The sequence below is a fragment of the Rana temporaria genome, chromosome 7 (assembly GCF_905171775.1).
Source record: "Rana temporaria chromosome 7, aRanTem1.1, whole genome shotgun sequence".
In the NCBI taxonomy this organism is placed as follows: domain Eukaryota; kingdom Metazoa; phylum Chordata; class Amphibia; order Anura; family Ranidae; genus Rana; species Rana temporaria.
This window is the reverse complement of record NC_053495.1, coordinates 113640254-113659524: the sequence shown is the minus strand read 5'-3', so window position 1 is coordinate 113659524 and position 19271 is coordinate 113640254. Positions and strand designations below refer to the sequence as shown.

The 19271-nt window shown below is 41.6% G+C and overlaps 1 protein-coding gene across 2 annotated transcripts in view; it reads left to right on the top strand.

Moving 5' to 3' along the window:
• Positions 1-12139, top strand: part of AKNAD1 (AKNA domain containing 1) — a 90412-nt gene extending 78273 nt beyond the window's left edge. For both annotated transcript variants that reach the window (XM_040359847.1, XM_040359848.1), the window contains 4 exons: positions 4347-4460; positions 7683-7815; positions 8692-8812; positions 11868-12139. In XM_040359847.1, coding sequence (XP_040215781.1) covers positions 4347-4460; positions 7683-7815; positions 8692-8812; positions 11868-11999 — 500 coding nt within the window. In that variant the 3' untranslated portion in view covers positions 12000-12139. The remainder of the gene's footprint in view (positions 1-4346; positions 4461-7682; positions 7816-8691; positions 8813-11867) is intronic.
• The last annotated feature ends 7132 nt before the right edge of the window (positions 12140-19271 follow it).

Here is a 19271-nt window from a genome sequence, read left to right as displayed (position 1 = left end):
CTCAGTCAAAGTCTGTGAGCAGAGAGCGGGGGATATTGAATTACATATGAAAAGGGAGGGAGTGTTGAAGGGGCCAGAGGGGTGGGAAGAGGGTGGTTTGGGGGAAGGGGAGGAGGGGAGAAATGAAACTCCTTTTGTGTTGTTGTATGTCATATCTTCCAGTTATGTTAGCTGGTCAGCTGTACTGGGTTCAGTTCACATCCAGTTAACTGTTCACCTCTTCTACATCTTCACATGATCCGCAGTTTTGCGCTGGTGAAACTTTTGTTATAATTCCAGAAATTACAATTTCTCTACAGATGTTGGAGCTTTTGTTGATACAAAGAGAGACCTTGGAGGAGGGTTCTGGAATTAAAGGTGAAACCCCTTGCGTATTACCCATAGAAGCCAGGAATCCAAAATTTTGTCTGCCCAGAATTCACCAAAACTGGCCAGCCTTGCCCCCACCAGCAATCTCTTGGTAGGCAGATCATTAGAAGGATTTTCCTGTTACTTTAGAGGGCTGAGAGCCCTTAGACTTAGACTGGTGCCTGAAGGAATTGCAGCCAGCATGCCACAGAAAACGGGAGTACTCCTTGCCTGGGCAGTAGAAGTGTGAACCTTTGAACTTTTTGACTTCCTGCTCTGACAAAAGGACTGAAAATGCTGCTTCCAATCTTAGGGGAGCAGATTTTGCTCCAGTGACCTGGCATATAGTGTCCTCTAAAGTTTTCCCAAAGAGAGTTGCCCCTGAAAATGGTATAGAACACAGGAAGAATCAGCAGAGCAATGTTTTAACCAGAGAGCCTGCTTGTCATGACCAAGTGCGCCAGGATTCTGGTGGTAAGCCTAACCAGATCTACTGCTACTTCAGTGATAAACTTTGCCGAAAGCTTTATACCTTGCAGACATGAGCCCACTGAATCTTCCTCTGGGTGTGAGCCAAGAACCGACTAAGCTTTAGATGACCAAACCTTCATAGCTCTGGCAATTAAAATGAAAGCAACTGCAGGCGGCTTCCGCTGCGGAAAAGACCCTCAAGTCTGAATCTGCTTTTCTTTCCATGGAGTCCTAAAAGGAGACCATTTGTTCCAAAGGAAGAGTAATATGCCTTGCCAGATGCTGTGAAAATGGAGTCCACCTTCGGAGGCATCTCACAGGAATCCAAATCAGATGGCCGTAACAGGTTCATTTTATTAAGCCTGTTCTGAACAATCCACGTTCTGTCCGGCTTCGCCCACTCTTCCTCCATGAGCTACTACATCTCTGGCATTAGAGGAAATTTTGGAAGATCCCTTTTTAAGTTTAAGTAATACTTCTTATGCTCCTGTGGGGATGGAGAATCTTCCTCCCATTAAATTGCTTGCTTCTCTGCCAATATGAAAGTAAGAACCAAGGCAAAATCAAATGAAACAGCATCCAAATCTTCTTCCTCAGAGTCAAAATCTGGATCCGGATTGTAGCTAAAGTCTTCATGCTCTGGCAAACCACCCCCTGCGCCCTCAAATGGGCATGTGACCTTATGCTGGAGAAAGTTGGCAAAAAAACTCTTCATACCTTTCAAAATCAGTTTGGAATGGGACTTTTAAGACACAGTTATCAGTACACAGAACATAAAAATTGTACACATTTTATTTTAAAAACTCATTATAATCACATAAGAACAAAAGAATAGGTATAATAGTCATCATAATGCAACTTGGGTGCAAGCTAATCGTGTTCCAATGCATTTTGAAATATTCTCTTCTTCAGTGAATCTGAGAAATATACATGCACTGAAAATAAACAAAAGCATAGAATCACCAGAGGCTGTTATGAGCAAAATAACCCATTCATGCGAGTTCATACAGTAATATACTTACTAACTAAATAGATCACATATTATGTAAATTTTACAAAGACATCACACTGGGGGAATGCCCTACACTGTCACACAATAGGCGAGATCCTTCTCAGTCTGACGGCATCCACAAAACAAAACAAAAAAACAACGCATACGTTTCTTACCAAACTGAGATATACACTATATTACCAAAAGTATTGGGGTGCCTGCCTTTACACGCACATTGTAACAAAACGTCCCACCCTCAGCTTGAGTGCTTTCGTCATATACCGCTTCATTCCAGTCTGAATATAGATATCAGATCTTCCAAATGCTTGCAACCATAAACTAGGCAGTACCCGTTTTGGCTGCTTGCTCAAGAACATTTTATTTGAACACAGGTACATAGAGATACACTCAGGGGACAAGCCCCCCTCCATAATGAAACAGGGCAGGGTAGACTTTACCTCCACAAGTAGCATGACACAGGTGTAGTCAACTTCTCAGCAGTAGACTTTCTTTGGGAGGGTCTGCTGGAGGAATTCCCCGCCTCCCCTCTCACAGCTAATCACATCCCATAATACTTTGCTCACAAGGTAGACACAAACCATAGAACAATGGAATACAGCCACACCCCAAATGACCCAACAGAGAGCACACCAGAGTATTTAAGACAATATACTATATATATATACAGTAGATATAGATATATATCTAGATCTATATACAGTATATAGATCTAGATATATATATATATATATATATATATATATATACACACACACACACACACACACAACATTCCAGTGTGGTTGTACAGTGAGTCCGATTAGTACAAATCAAACTGAGGTTCTCAGTCATCCTGTGCCCCTAATAGACACAGGGTTACTTAGACATATGGGGAGCTGAAACCAAGGGATTCTGGGTTTCCTTGAAAAATATTATATCTCCAAACACATTGGAACCTGAGCAACTTGTTATTTTAATGGGATTTGTTCTCTGTTCTGATGTGTGCCTTAAAAGCCTCATTCCAAGCTGATTTTGTTAAATGCTTCCAACTGGGGACGTTGCATGGTTTATCTGGGGGACTCAAAATACTCAATGCTATTATATCTTTATTGTTTCCTCCACTACTTTCCAAATGTAGGACTACCCTCATTTACTGCCTGCCCGTTCTGAGACGCTTCTATAAAGCAAGTCTTGCAAAACCATAGACTGCTCCACAAGCCCAACAGGCATTGTCCATCTGCTCTTTGGGGGCAAACTGGCTACAGCTAAAGGCTGAGCTCCCCTGGTGATGTCGGGAAGAAGGACTAAAAGAAGCTGACAAAGAATGAAGCCATATGAAGCTGCTTTGATTTAGCCTTAGAATGGGAGGCTTGTGGAGACGGTCAACGATCATCACTGAAGGAAGAAATGGCTCTTGTGGCTTTTGTGGGTAGAGAGGGATTGACAGAGGGCAACAGGATACAGTATATAGCAGCAGTTCCAGGCAACGGAGGAGAGAGCTGCAGCAATGGATGAAAATAATATGATCTGATCAATACCACAGCCATGCAGAAAAGAGAGAGATACTCTAGAGCAGACTCGCCAACAGCCATCAGCAGAGGATAATACTAGGACCAGGAAATAGCACTCTGGCTTTTAAAAGAGCACCCTTGCATTGTCCAGTCAGACGACTTACCCCTACCTAGCCAATCCGTTCTGGCGCCCTGCTGCCAATCAGGACGGGCATGATGGTGTCATGACCCCGCGCTGCTTCCCAGGGAATAAAGCTGAACTTCAGACAGGTTTGAGTTAGGTTGCATTCACATCTGAGCATTGCGTGAATACATATTTTCACACTAAACATAAAGGGCAGCCCGTTAATTTAAATGACCTGTCCTACGCGTAACAAAGACATTGACCTTTTCATACTTTTTAACTGCACATTTTGACATGCACAAAAAAGGGCATCTGCTGCTTGGGTGTGGGGTGTACTTGGGTCACGGAACGCTTAGATGTGAATGGACCCTTAGGTTTGCATTCACTTTGCTATCCTTCTTTTCTTGTTAATATGTTACAAATCAGATCCCTTAAACTCTATATGTTTCGGTTTACATTCATTTCTTCCTGTCAGTCTAACCCAGGGGTCTCCATACATTCTAAACAAAGGGCCGATTTATTGTCCTTCAGACTCTCGGAGGGCCGGACTTTGGCCAGCGGGAGTAGAAATTTCTCTGGCATCATTGTTAGTGAACATCTGGTATTATGGGGAGGAATAGTCCCCCATTGCTGGTATCATAGGGAGTAATAGTGCTCTATTAGTTGTGTCAGTGGGAGAAATGGTGCTCCATTATCGGTGTCAGATGACAGAATAGTCTTGTATCAGTGGGAGGGATAGTGCCCCAAGGGCCGGATAAAGGCAAGCAAGGGGGCCGCATCCGGCCCTAAGGCCACAGTTTGGAGACCACTGGTCTAACCCAAATGTAGAAATGTAGAACTGAACATCATCTTACTTTCTATTAGCTAATGGTATAACATTTATGTGGATTTTATTTTTCAGGTTTCACCCCTTTAGTATCATCAAGTCCATCTTGGAATAAATACAAAACTGGAACATTTTCTGCTGGAAATCAAAGTACATTGCTGAACTCAAACATATTAATGACAGATAAAGGTAAAACATTCCAAGCTTTTATGTGTTCATAATCTAATCTTACCCAGGCTTCTTAATTGGGTATTTACTGAGTAACTGAACACTGGTTCCTGATATTTAATCAAATGTGTTTTATTGTGAATCTGCTCACCTGCTTCTTAGTAGAGTCTTGTTTGGTTTCATATTGTCCCAATATCATTGTACTGCACCAGAATTCTTAATCCCAGCACATAGCACATAAAACAAATATGTACCCCTTCTTTGCAGGATGCCCGGTCCTCTTCCTGATGCTGAACTTCCATTGCTGTGATGGAAAAAATAGTTGTTTTGCATGTAACAGGATCTCTGAATGTGCAAGAGAATCCTGTAATAAAACAGACCCTTTCACAGAACATTTTACATGCAGTGTGATTTATTTGTTATGCTAAACTTTGAGCTTTAATGTTTTTTTGCTTTGGCTATAGGGGTGAGGGGTTAGGACCCCATCATATTTGTTGTTGCTGTCTATGCCTCCACTAGAGAGAGACACTCTTTCTAGTTGTCCTGGTGAGCTCTGTCTTGGTGACCAAAAAGTGGTGAAAATCAAAAATTTTAGGTTGTCAATGAAACAGGAATAAAAGGGAAAATCTTCCAATAAGGACACTTGTTTTAGTTCTAAGTGCCCCTAGCAACCATAAGTCACAGTGGCTTGCTATGGGCCTTGTTCAGAAGAAGAGACTACTACCATTCGTTATGTTATCCAAGCCGGGCTGTTGATCAGGGATATATTTTTGCATTACAAGAGGGGAAAGCATAAAACTTGAAGGGGCACTAAAGGTTTAGGGTTTAAAAATATAAAAATAACAAACATCTCTTCTTGGGTCCCACGACGGGTCTCTCGCGGCTCCTCCCCGCAAAAACTAACCCCTTCTGGGAAGCTCTCTCCCGAAGGGGTTACCTTGCGGGCTCGCTCCCGTGTGATACAGTTGGCAGCCGTAGCCGCCGAGTATCACTCGGCCCCCCGGAGTGCCGCATCATTGATTTGATTGACAGCAGTGGGAGCCAATGGCTGCACTGCCATCAATCATCCAATGAAGAGCCGACAAGAGCTGGGGGAAAGCAACGTGGGATCGCACCCACGAAGATTCGGGGCTCGGGTAAGTAAAACGGGGGCACACTTTGCCATAGGTCAAAGACAGAAGCCATATATTATACATGAACATTTCCTATGCCTTGCTAATTGGTGGTTCCAGGCAGGTCCGTGGCTAGTAACATTAGCCAAGCCACCCAGGAGGGATGTTTCTTGAACCCTACAGACCAACTCTCTATCAGAGCCCTTCATCACTAAAATACCATTTATCCTGCCTTGAGCTGACTATGTTCCCTCAGTCCAACCTCGATTTTGTACTTGAAGTTGTGCTGCAGCCTGTAAGTGGAAGAGCGCTTTAAATAATTCCAAATAATGGTGGTTATAGGCAAAATCATGGAAAGGTTTATGATAAATAGCACACCAAGTCTGTCCCAGCTGCTACAGTCTGCTTCGTGATCTGGTATTGGTAGCATGGACAGGACATGTGACTGACTGAGATCTTCTCTCTCTCCACTTCTTCCTTCCAGGATCTTTTCTCAATGACCCAATGAGCCAGGAAGTCACATACATAACTAGAAAGATAATCACCTGCAGCACCACACAATAACAATGCAGCAATTAATCACAAAGTGCAACAATTAGTCGCATATCTCTATAAAGTGCAAATATCAATATAAATACGTCAATTCTAAAGTGCAGTATAATATCGCAATAAAGATTAAGGGGCAAATCCACAGAGAGAGTACGCCGGCGTATCTACTGATACGCCGGCGTACTTTCAAATTTCCTGCGTTGCATCGTTGTTTTGAATCCTCAAAACAAGATACAACGGCATCTGGGTTAGATCCGACAGGCGTACGTCTTCGTACGCCTTCGGATCTAAGATGCAATTCTTTGGCGTCCGCTGGGTGGCGTTCCCTTCGTTTTCCGTGTCGAGTATGCAAATTAGCTATTTCCGACGATCCACGAACGTACGAGCGGCCAGCGCATTCCTTTACATCGTCTCTAGTCGGCTTTTTTCGGCGTATAGTTAAAGCTGCTATTTCGTGGCGTACTCAATGTTAAGTATGACCGTCGTTCCCGCGTATAATTTCAATTTCTTTTTTTTTTGCGTAAGCCGTTCCTGAATTGGGATGGACATAATTTACGTCCAGGTCAAAACCAATGATGTCCTTGCTCGGCGGGAAATTTAGGGACGGCGCATGCGCAATTCGTTCGGCGCGGGGACGCGCTTCATTTAAATGAAACACACCCCCTACCCGCCCAATTTGAATTCCGCGCCGTTACGCCGCTTGAGATACACTACGCCGCCGTAACTTACGGCGCAAAATCTTTATGGATTCGAACCAAAGCCAGGTAAGGTACGGCGGCGTAGCGTATCTCAGATATGATGCGCCGGGGCAGATCTTTGTGGATCTGCCCCTATGTATATATGTTTAAAAGGGCATACAGTGCAAAAAAATCCTGTATAGTCTAAAAACATATGTATTTATAATTCCTCCACCAATGACTCAAATTATTGCCAGACTCTTCCCAGTGTAAAGAAGCACCAGCTATCACTTCATGAAATAAACACTCGCCAGAAAATGTGCTGCATAATGTCTCATCATAAATAGGTATCATTTCAGGGTAGCCTATGCACCCATCCACAGTACTCTCCTCTCCAGCTCCCAACACTGATAAAGCTCACACCAGAGTAAGCAAAGGTGGTAATAACGTAGTATTTATTTTACCATAGGGAATCGCATACTGTATATAACACGCCAAACAAACAGACTGATTTACTAATGCAAAAACTGCTGTAACTCACATACAGTAGAAAGCTGTTGCTGACCAGGTCTCTGCCCCAAAGTGCGTTTCAGCCGATAGGCAATCTCCAGGGTTGATTTTTGCACATTATATAGATATGTGACTAATTGTTGCACTTTGTGATTAATTGTTGCACTCTAATTGTGTGGCACTGCAGGTGATCATCCTAATAGTTCCCCAGGGTTTGTGTATATCAACTATTCTGCTAGCAGCCTATTTATCACAGATTTTCATGCATATTGGTATATAAAAGCCTGCTTTCCTTTCTTCAATCTTGCAGGTGGTTAAAATGGAACATTTGTCTTGTTCTGTAATGTGTATTTAGAATGTAGTAATATGCCTATATTGTTATTTTTTTTTTGCAGCCTTGCACAAACAGAAGCCATATGGAGCATCTAGATACAGAATTCTAGGTGATTTACAAAACCAAGTTAGCCTTAAAAAACAACCAGATCTCAGCAAGTACGATATGGACAGACAGTACATGCATTTAAGCAGGTAAACTGAAATGCATGTAAAATGTGTCACTCTTTTAATAAATACAATGGTTTTTATTGTGTGAATGAACTATTACAAATTGCATAGGTTTTGCTTGAGGATGTTGAAATTGATCTAAAAGTGGGAGTAGTTTAAATTGTATGACAATATTGTTGGGGTATTATGGCTGTATAGTGCCAAGGTTTTACCTTGGTTTATTTCTCAGGGGACTATTTCTCCATGAACTCTGTGGGTTTCCCTTTATTTGTTTAGACTTTATAAGCTCTGGTTAACTCATACACCCCAAAAACATAGTGATAGATTATTTGGCTTTAACTAGATTTAGCCCTTAAGTGCTTGTCTATATGATTGTAGTAGGAGCATTAGACTTTAAGCTACTTTCGGGGCAGATGACCCATACTTTCACATTTTAAAGCTGAACATAAGGCAAAATTATATGATAAGTCAGCAGTGTTAGAAAGTCCTTCAGTCCTTCTCTGGGAACATGGTGCCCCCCAAAAATTAAAGTAGATCTAAAACCAATCAATAAAATATTCACTTAATAGCTGTGGTCATTATGAATTTTAGTAGTTAAACCCTCTATTGTTGTAATAATGAGCTTGTTGAATAGTACTATTGTACTAATAAAACACCTGTTTTATTTAGCTATTAGGGCTCACTCAGTGAAACACAATGTACATTGTCATACGTCATGACATGCATTGTGCGATTTTGAAGCATCCCGTAATAAGGATTGTACAGTATTGAAAGACTCTATTCACATTATTTCCAGCCAGCAGACTCTGCACACTAGTTAGCGTCTGCTTTAGAGTACATTTACCACTGGCTGAAAAACTAATTTGTAGTGTTTGTACATCCATACTATTTGTGTTGCAGGTACAGTGTGCAATCTTCAACTTCAAGTCATTCACAGCTTGCTGCTCCAGTTACATCAAACTTTCAGAGAAAATACTGGCCAGATGTAAAAGAGAGCCCTCTAAATTATAATGATTTAAAGGTAACAGTGTTATGACTTTCAAGTCAAATTTTCAAGTTTTTTTTCTATATTAATATGTATTAAAACGTCCATGGAAATGAAGCCTTATTTTCTCTATTTTATATTTTAAAAAATATATTTTTAATCGGGTATAGGTTTTATCACATACATTTATTATTCTTTCTTGTTATAAAATTTAGTTTGTGCTATTTTGTATGTAAAAAACATTTTACAAAAAATAACTTAAAGAATAAGGCGCTATAAATGTAAACAACTGGCAAACGAAAAAAAAAAAAAATTAATCAAATAAAAATGTGCACATTAATAAAATAATAAGCAAGCATAAAGTCCATAAGTGAATAAATCCCAACACCAAAATAGAATGTTCAGAGATGAAACTTCTAGATCTTCCACCCTTCAGTATGAAGATGGCCACTCACCAGAGCTGTTTGACCCCTTTTTACAGGACGGTCAAAAAATGCTTTGGGAACACCAGATTGGTTCCGCTTATGGTATAAATCCACTCCAATGGCCACTCAGGAAGGAGTTAAAATTTAAAAAATTACTCCACAGGATATATGGATGAAAGTCTCATAATGTAGTAATTTTTAATAAAGTAAAAACAGCAGCAATGATAGCCGTTACACTCACATGTTGTAGTGCCTGGCCTGGCACTAGGTGTAAACAGCATGTGTGAGGCCTCGTACACACGACCGAACATGTCCGCTGAAACTGGTACGCGGACCAGTTTCCGCGGACATGTCCGACCGTGTGTAGGGCCTAGCGGACATTTTTCCGGCCTAGCGGACAGGTTTCCAGCGGACAAAAGTTTCTTAGCATGCTAAGAAACTTGTCCGCTGGAAACCTGTCCGTCGGACATGTCCGCTGGTTAGTACGTCTAACCAGCGGACCGAAATCCCGCGCATGCGTCAAATTGATTCGACGCATGCGTGGAAGCATTGTACTTCCGTGTTAGAGAACGTCGGTGTCGTATACGTCACCGCAATCTCTGTCCGCTGGGATTTTGGTCTGATGGCGTGTACACACATCAGACCAAAACCTCCCAGCAAACATGTCCGATGAAAACGGTCCGTGGACCGTTTTCATCGGACATGTCTGGTCGCGTGTACAAGGCCTGAGTCATCTGAAAATGTCCAAATTTGGCCCAAAGTGTCAAAAGTTTGTGTAGACAGTGGCCACCATTATTTTCCAGCTCTGCCTTAACCCTCTTGGGCATGAAGTTCACCAGACCTTCACAGGTTGCCACTGGAGTCCTCTTCCACGCCTTCCTGTTGCTCAATAGGGTTTAGGTCTAGAGACATGCTTGGCCAGTCCATCACCTTTACCCTCAGCTTCTTTAGCAAGGCAGTGGTCATCTTGGAGGTTTGTTTGGGGTCATTATCATGTTGGAATACTGACCTACGGCCCAGTCTCCAAAGGGAGGGGATTATGCTCTGCTTCAGTATGTCACAGTACATGTTGGCATTCATGGTTCCCTCAATGAACTGTAGCTCCCCAGTGTCGGCAGAACTCATGCAGCCCCAGACCATGACACTCCCACCCCCATGTCTGACTATAGGCAAGACACTCTTGTCTTTGTACTCCTCACTTGTTTGTACTCCTCAGTTGTTGCTACACACGCTTTACACCATCTGAACCAAATAACTTTATCTTGGTCTCATTAGACCACAGGACATGGTTCCAGTAATCCATGTCCTTAGTCTGCTTGTCTTTAGCAAAATGTTTGTGGGCTTTCTTGTGCATCATCTTTAGAAGAGGCTTTTTTCTGGGACGACAGCTATGCAGACCAATTTGATGGAGTGTGCGACTTATGGTCTGAACACTGACAGGCTGACCCCCCACCCCTTCAACCTCTGCAGCAATGCTGGCAGCACTCATATGTCTATTTCCCAAAGACAACCTCTGGACGCTGATCATGTGGATTCAACTTCTTTGGTCGACCATGGCGAGGCCTGTTCTAAGTGAAACCTGTCTGGTTAAACCCCTGTATAATCTTGGCCACCGTGCTGCAGCTCAGTTTTAGGGTCTTGGCAATCGTCTTATTGCCTAGGTCATCTTTATGTAGAGCAACAATTCTTTTTTTCAGATCCTCAGAGAGTTATTTGCCATGAGGTGCCATGTTGAGCTTCCAGTGACCGACCAGTATGAAAGAGTGAGAAGTGAGAGCGATAACACCAAATTTAACACACCTGCCCCCCATTCACACCTGAGACCTTGTAACACTAACGAGTCACATGACACTGGGGAGTGAAAAAGGCCAATAGGCCCAATTTGGACATGTTCACTTGGTTGTGTACTCACTTTTGTTGCCAGCGGGTTAGACATTAATGGCTGTGTGTTGAGTTATTTTAAGGGGACAGCAAACTTACACTGTTATTATACAAAGTGTAATTTCTTCAGTATTGTCGCATGAAAAGATATAATAAAATATTTACAAAAAATGTGAGGGGTGTACTCACTTTTGTGATATACTGTGTGTGTGTATATATATATATATATATATATATATATATATATATATATATATATATATATATATATATATATATAAAATGTTTGGGGATTCAAAGTAACTGTCTAGCAAAAAAAGTTGATTTTTGCATGTAGGAGAGAAGTGTCAGAATTGGCCCGGTTGGGAGGTGGTTAAAGTGCACCTGTGCATCAGTTCGGCTATTGCATGCCATGGAGCTCTGAATCAGAATCTAAAAATTTAATCTGAAACAGGGATGCTGTAGTATGCAGTTTCAGCCAGCTCTTGCAGTTGAATGCTTGGTCCCCTCATACCTTGTTCTCTGTATTATTGGTCATTAAAGAAACCTATCACAGTAATAGGCCAATAGTACAAAGCAAGAATCAAGAAGGGCATGACTAATGCTTTTAATCACACATGGAGGCGCCTGTTGTATGGTACCAATAAAGCCTTTAAAAACTTTCGTATCATGTCAGAAAAGCTTTAAAGTGTTCTTAAAATTTCAGTATTTGGTAACATTCAAGTGTCTCTGTAAGTGCAAAAAGTAAAGAAATAGCTTATTGTATTCTGACATTTTGTATACAGGTTCTGAATTCTGTTTTGGATCAAACTTTGAGAACTGCCAAGAACATTCAAAAAACGACAGAGAAAATGATTCAAAGACTGACAGCAGATTTGGTTAATAGTACTTTCCGTCACAGTTCCCGCATTGACTAATTTGCAGAGTCCCGTCAGCCATGAAACATTTACTTCCAGTCAGCTGCCAACTACTTACTGCAGTCATCCTGCCACCTGGACCAAGAAGAGCTACTACTGCAATGTCCAGAATAACTCGAATATCCACAATAAAAAGAAATGAAACAGAAGTTTCTGCATTGTATATACTGTATGTTCCTTGGGTGGGACATTGTTATGTGCTTAACATAATATGTACCCACATTGAGGGCCTAAACTGGTAAATGAAAAATAAAATGCAGGAATTATTAGTTGCCAGTATATGCCTTCACATATCTTGTTGACCACCCTGGGGCCTGATTTACCAGTTTAGACTTCAAGAAGGAAAGTCAAGCGCCAATTTATCCTGTCCTTCCTCCCAGAACTTTGGTATTATTTAGCCAGGCCATCCATCACATTGGAGGACCAATAATGAATGGCTAGGAGTAGGATGAGGATCGGTCGGCTCCTGACATCCCTTCCTAAAACAAAGTTTATTAGAGCTCTCAGGTTTCAGGAAGACAAGGTGTGCAAAGGTACGGACTTCCACAGGCTGCAGTGTTTTAGGAAACATAATATTGTGCATGATACACATATATAGTAAAATAGTGGCATCCAATTTGGTATATTTACAAGTTATAATTGTCTGACTGAAATGCTCCTGAATTTAGGATATATGCAAAGAGCCAATTTTCACCACTTTGCTGCAGCATAATTTCTCATAAAAAAAAAAAAGAACCTACCGATAAATCCAATACTAAAGAGATTCTCATTTATTCTTATAGATGACCATGTGTAAACACTGTACACAATGCAGGTGGCTCTGTTGCCACACTGTAATACAAAAGGAACAATGCATTAACCAATGTTTGTGTGGCATCTTTTCAGTTTAACAGCAGGAAAGCTCATTAATGTGTATAGTACACATGGTCAGCAATAACAATACATTATGTCTCCAATAAGTAACCATGCTAATGGAAATCAAGTATACAAAAATTGTCAGCTGTTAACAGATATTTAACACAGAAAACAGTACATACAACCAATATGCTGCACTTCACCAAAAATGAATACTGCCTATATCTAACAAACAAGGTAAATACAAATCAACACAAAAAAGTCCATACAAGTCTATAAAAGAAAGTGCTTAGTGCCCAAACCCAGTCTTCCTTTTATGCATTTCACATCGCAAAAAGCATACAGAAATGCTTACAAGATATGCATGATTGACAAATTATAGAGAAGTCATACAAAGCATAGTATTATAATGCATGTTGTCAAGCCAGGTCTTGAACTGTCCTCCGACAATTAAGCATCTCACAAAAGTGGAGTCCCGGCTCCCAAAGTCCTTCTCATCGGTTACTCCACGCTTGCAAATGTGTGGAAACAAAAAGGAAATCAGGAACTCCATGTAACGACACCCCAAGTATGAAAGGGGTTAAAGTCGTTTAGGATATTCCATTCCCGAACACAAAGGCAGCTACCAACACTCCAACCAGCCGAAGAAGAAACCCATACGAATAATTCTCCCCCAAATATGAGACGAGGCTTCGTGTTCAAGGTCAAACAGGAATACATATCTTTATTGAAAAACTACAGGCTTATATCCAGTAAAAGAGGAGGTGCATACATATCCTGCTCATATTACTCTGAAAATACATCTGTGACCAGACCTAATTAACATGAGCCAATTAACTAATCCCTTTAAGCAGCCAAGATGACTTAGATGCATGACCTTTAGGCTAGACTTGCCATCTTATAGCTCAGAAGACACAATCAACATTTTCACCAATCAACACAACTCCTTCACACAATTACAGGGTCAGTTAGCACAAGCCACAATGAAAGACCCTTAGAAGTTATCCTAGACTCCTTTACATTATAACAGACAGACAGGTGGCTGGAGTTGAACACATCAGCCTCTTTCAATTAACATGTTGAGTTCAGAATCAAACAAATCAAGAATTGTCTTTACATAGATCCTGGGAGATATTGTGGATAAATATTACTATCCCATTTTAAGTAGTCCAAGATATATTTTCTCAGTTACCCTATGCCTCTAATGGACATAGGGTGATTTAGACATAAGAGGTGCATTGGGAGCGGAAGCAAGGGTATCCCATACCTTCTACGTTTCTGGATTCTGGTTTCCACGGGCCCTCCCGTTACACTCCACATTGCACTTACAAACAACGTAGACAAAGCAGCACTGTATAAAAACACGGGTAAAAGACTTCACTTCTGGGGTCACTTCTGGTAAACCTGATGTCACAACAGGCTGTAACTGATGTGTTTTGTCATAGATAACATCTTCCAGGGGGAAGATTGGATTTAGGTACTTTCTTTTATGGAACTTTTTATGTGGATTTGTTATTTTCTTTGTTTATTAGGTAAATGCACTATTTGTGTGAAGTACAGTACATTGGTTGTACATAACAATAAATTAGAATGCCTCCATCCATATTACATCCACAGTTCCGCCTTGGTTTCCTATATACAGTGCCTTGAAAAAGTATTCATACCCACTTGAAATTTTCCACATTTTGTCATATTACAACCAAAAACGTAAATGTATTTTATTGAGATTTTATGTGATAGACCAACGCAAAGTGACACATAATTGTGAAGTGGAAGGAAAATGATAAATGTTTTTCACAATTATTTACAAACAAGTATGTGAAAAGTGTGGTGTGTGTTTGTATTCAGCCCCCTGAGTCAATACTTTGTAGAACCACCTTTTGCTGCACTTACAGCTGCAAGTCTTTTTGGGTATGTCTCTACCAGCTTTGCACATCTAGAAAATTAGATTTTTGCAAAAAAAACTCAAGCCATGTCAGATTGGATGGAGAGCATCTGTGAACAGCAACTTCCAAGTCTTGCCACCGATTCTCAATTGGATTTAGGTCTGGACTTTGACTGGGCCATTCTAAACACATGAATATGCTTTAATCTAAACCATTCGATTGTAGCTCTGGCTGTATGTTTAGGGTTGTTATCCTGCTGGAAGGTGAACCTCCGCCCCAGTCTAAAGCCTTTTGTAGACTCTAACAGGTTTCTTCTAAGATTGCCCTTTATTTGGCTCCATCCGTATTCCCATCAACTCTGACCAGCTTCCCTGCTGAAGAAAAGCATCCCCACAACATGATGCTTCCACCACCATATTTCACGGTAGGGGTGGCGTGTTCAGGGTCATGTGCAGTGTTAGTTTTCCGCCACACATAGCATTTTGCTTTTAGGCCAAAAAGTTCAAGTTTGGTCTCATCTGACCAGAGCACCTTCTTCCACATGTTTGCTGTATCCCCTACATGGCTTCTGCAACTGCAAATGAGACTTCTTATGCCTTTCAACAATGGCTTTCTTCTTGAATTCTTTCATAAAGTCTGCCCCTCATGTGGGCTCCAAGTAAAGTTTATTGGAATACCAAAATATCCAAAATGACAACAGAGGCCACCAGCAGGTCAAGGTCAGATTTGTAGAGTGCACGACCAATAGTTGTCCTGTGGACAGATTCTCTGTGGATCTCTGCAGCTTCTCCAGTTACCATGGGCCTCTTAGTTACTTCTCTGATTAATGCTCTCCTTGCCTGGCCTGTCAGTTTAGGTGGATGGCCATGTCTTGGTAGGTTTGCAGTTGTGCCATACACTTTCCATTTTCAGATAATAGATTAGCCAGTGCTCCGTGAGTAGTGTTGAGCAGAATATGCCATATTCGATTTCGCGATATATCTCGAATATATATTCGAATATTCGAGATATATTCGCTAAATTCGAATATTCGTGATATTTTATCGAAATTAATTGATTGCGATTTTTCGCTATTGCGAATGCGAAAATAATTGCGATTTTTTTGATAACTGCGGTAGGAGCGCTCTGATTGGCTTAGAATATTCGTGATATTTTATCGAAATATCGCAACATGCGAATGCGATATTTATTGCGGAATTTCGAGATATGCTGGAGGAGCGCTCTGATTGGCTCAGAATATTCGTGATATTTTATCGAAATATCGCAACATGCGAATGCGATATTTATTGCGGAATTTCGAGATATGCTGGAGGAGCGCTCTGATTGGCTCAGAATATTCGTGATATTTTATCGAAATATCGCAACATGCGAATGCGATATTTATTGCGGAATTTCGAGATATGCTGGAGGAGCGCTCTGATTGGCTCAGAATATTCCTGATATTTTATCGAAATATCGCAACATGCGAATGCGATATTTATTGCGCAATTTCGAGATATGCTGGAGGAGCGCTCTGATTGGCTCAGAATATTCCTGATATTTTATCGAAATATCGCAACATGCGAATGCGATATTTATTGCGCAATTTCGAGAAATGCTGGAGGAGCGCTCTGATTGGCTCACTCTGAAATCGAATATTCGAGATATTTTAACGCAATTTCACAAAAAATTGGCGAAATCCGCGAAATTGATTGCAGATATTTCGAAAACTGCTGTAGCAGCACTCTGAAATCGAATATGTATGATATTTTAACCAAAAAACATATTGCGATTGCGATTTTTCGATCGCGCATGCGCAATTGCGCGAACAACACGCGACCATTTCCTGGAGCCTTGCCAGTTTCCAACTTATGATCGCAGCGCAATCACACAGCAACATGGTTGGAAGCAATTTCACTAAGTCTGAGGAAAAGTTGCTGATTTGTGTAAGTATTTGACCACTGTTATTTCATCATCTTCAACTGCATTTTAGTCTAGTTTAAAAGTTAGTATATATGATCAGATATTAGTATTTCACAAAAAATGTGTCTCCTGCTTTTACAAAACTACAAGTCCCAGCATGCCTGGACAGCTGCAGACACCCTGGTTGGCAAATGTGTATTTAGGCACTTTTCCTTGTTATTTAGCATAATGAATTTAACATTTTTTTGGACATAGGACGTATGCGAACGTCCTGACTTCAGTGTCCTCAAGGCCCAAGGACGTTCGAATACATATTGCCCTTTAGATGTTGCAGAACTACAACTTCCAGCATGCCTGGGAATGCTGGCACTTCTAGTATTGTAAGTTCTGCAGGCCCCCATTTTTCAGGCCTTTATGCACGGGTCTCTAAACTGTGGCACCCTAGATGCAGCAAAAGTAAAATTCTTAGCATGCACTGACAGACCGTGGCTGATGGGAGTAGTAGTTTTGCAACAGCTGGAGGTGGACTGGTCTTGAAACCCAGAGTTAGGTAACAAACCCGTAGTGTTTTGCAACCATTCTGCCTCCAGCTGTTTTTTTCCTGTTGAAAAGCCTGTGGCGTGCAAAACACAACCCAAAAACTCCACCCGGTGCAAGGAAAAATTTGCACACACCTAAAGAGTGACATCACAAAAAACTGCGACGGTTGCATATGTCAGTGGTCCTCCGAAAAGGTCCCGTCTCTGACCCCCCGGGGCGTTAGGCTCCTGACAGGGAAAAGAGTTAGCAACGCATATCTCCCCTATACGTGTATCCTGTGTTGTTAATAATATATTCATAATTATGCAAATGATAATGCCTGCTATATTTATGCAAAAAAGGTGGCGACCGAAATGGCAGGATATAAAATCTGTCATGTTACCCCTGTCATTGATTAATAAGGCGAGAATGCTTCCAATTGTTGAATAGCATACATTTACGTCATATATCCATAAGGCTGTCAACAGAAGTATTACAATATACTTTGTTCTTCATCTTGCAGAAGTTCCTGGAAACAGGATACGATAAGCTGCGGAGGCAGCCAGAGAAAAGGGCTGTGGTCAGCGCCCTAATCGCTGACTTTGGCGGCCAACACGACCACAATGCGATTGTGAAGAAGTGGTCTGACCTGAAGAGGCGCCAAATGGATCAGGTCAGACGTCTTCGGGCTAAATATCATCCAGGTAAGTTATTGTTGACAGTTATGTTTTTTTTTTTCAAACGTGTATTTTGTGCGTGAACTCGAAAGAGAGAGGAGCCGGCCTGCAGGAGTTGGGAGGCCTCCCCCAGAGGCAATCTGCCACCTTTCTCCATGCCCCGGTTGGCAATGGCGGGTGTGAGGGGGTCCTCCCAACCCAACCTCGCATAGCACACCCACCAGGGGCGGGGCTGAGACCACCAAACTCAATTCACAGGTAGCCGAGAGCGGGATCCGAACCCCTAGCTGCAGAGGTGAATCACTTGTCAGTGCAGTGGCAATCGCGTGGAGCCAACGCAGCTCCTTTGGTGACAGTTATGTAAGGTCATATGTAATTCATGTAAGGTCAGATGTTGTTAACCAAGATGCCATGTTGTGCTAACATATATCACCACCAGCCAAGGTATTCATAGTACTGTTGAAAAAAAACATGGGACAGCAGACAGGAACACAGAAGTTATGTGGGAACATACTTTTCCCATTGCTTTGCATGGGACTTTAAAGAGAAACCCCGACCATGGCAAATGGGGGTGGGTAAGGTTTAAACCACCTATCCTATGTTTGTGGCTGACATATAAGTAACCTGTGTGCCAAGTTTCATATAAATATCTTTAGCCGTTTGTACGTGATGCTGGAACATACATACATACATACATACATACATACATACATTTATGCACACACACGTTGAGTTTTATATATATAGATTACCACTAAATTCCTGTGTTAGGAGTGGGGTTGTTATAGTAATCCCGTGTGCTCCATCAGGCCCTTTTTTTTAACATGAGATCGTCTGAACAAAACAAAGGAGACAAAAACAGCTCATTTTAACATGGTGGCATCCCAGCTCACGCTCAGTCCCCTGTAGTGCCCACAAGACCCTTTAATATAACATTGTCCCATTGGTTAACTGTCTAAATAAATCAATTTGTATTCATATACAATACAGCAGAGTACACAGAATTTGCATACGTCATTAGAAAACATTTTTATAATATATGAACATTGTGTTATTATAGGAGCTCCAATGCCAGTTGTGCGCGCCAAGCGCAGAAGGCGCCAGGCCGATGAGGAGGAGGAGGAGGATGCGGCAGAGGAGGAGATGGATGAGGAGGAGCAGCCAGGGCCCTCCCACTCCCCAACCCCAGCTCCTGTTGAGGAGCAAGCTGAGGAGCTTCCCCCCCCCACCACCCCAACTTCTCAAGCAGAAGAGCAGGAGGAAGAGAGCGGTCCTGTGAGCCTCGCTCAGGAAGGTAAATATGTGCACAATGATTAATAACATTTCAACAACAAAATGTAGATATAAAAATGGACAACATATAAAGCGCACCTGTCAGATTGTAGAACCATAATATGGTATTGATGCTAGAAGTATACAGGTAGTGCATAATT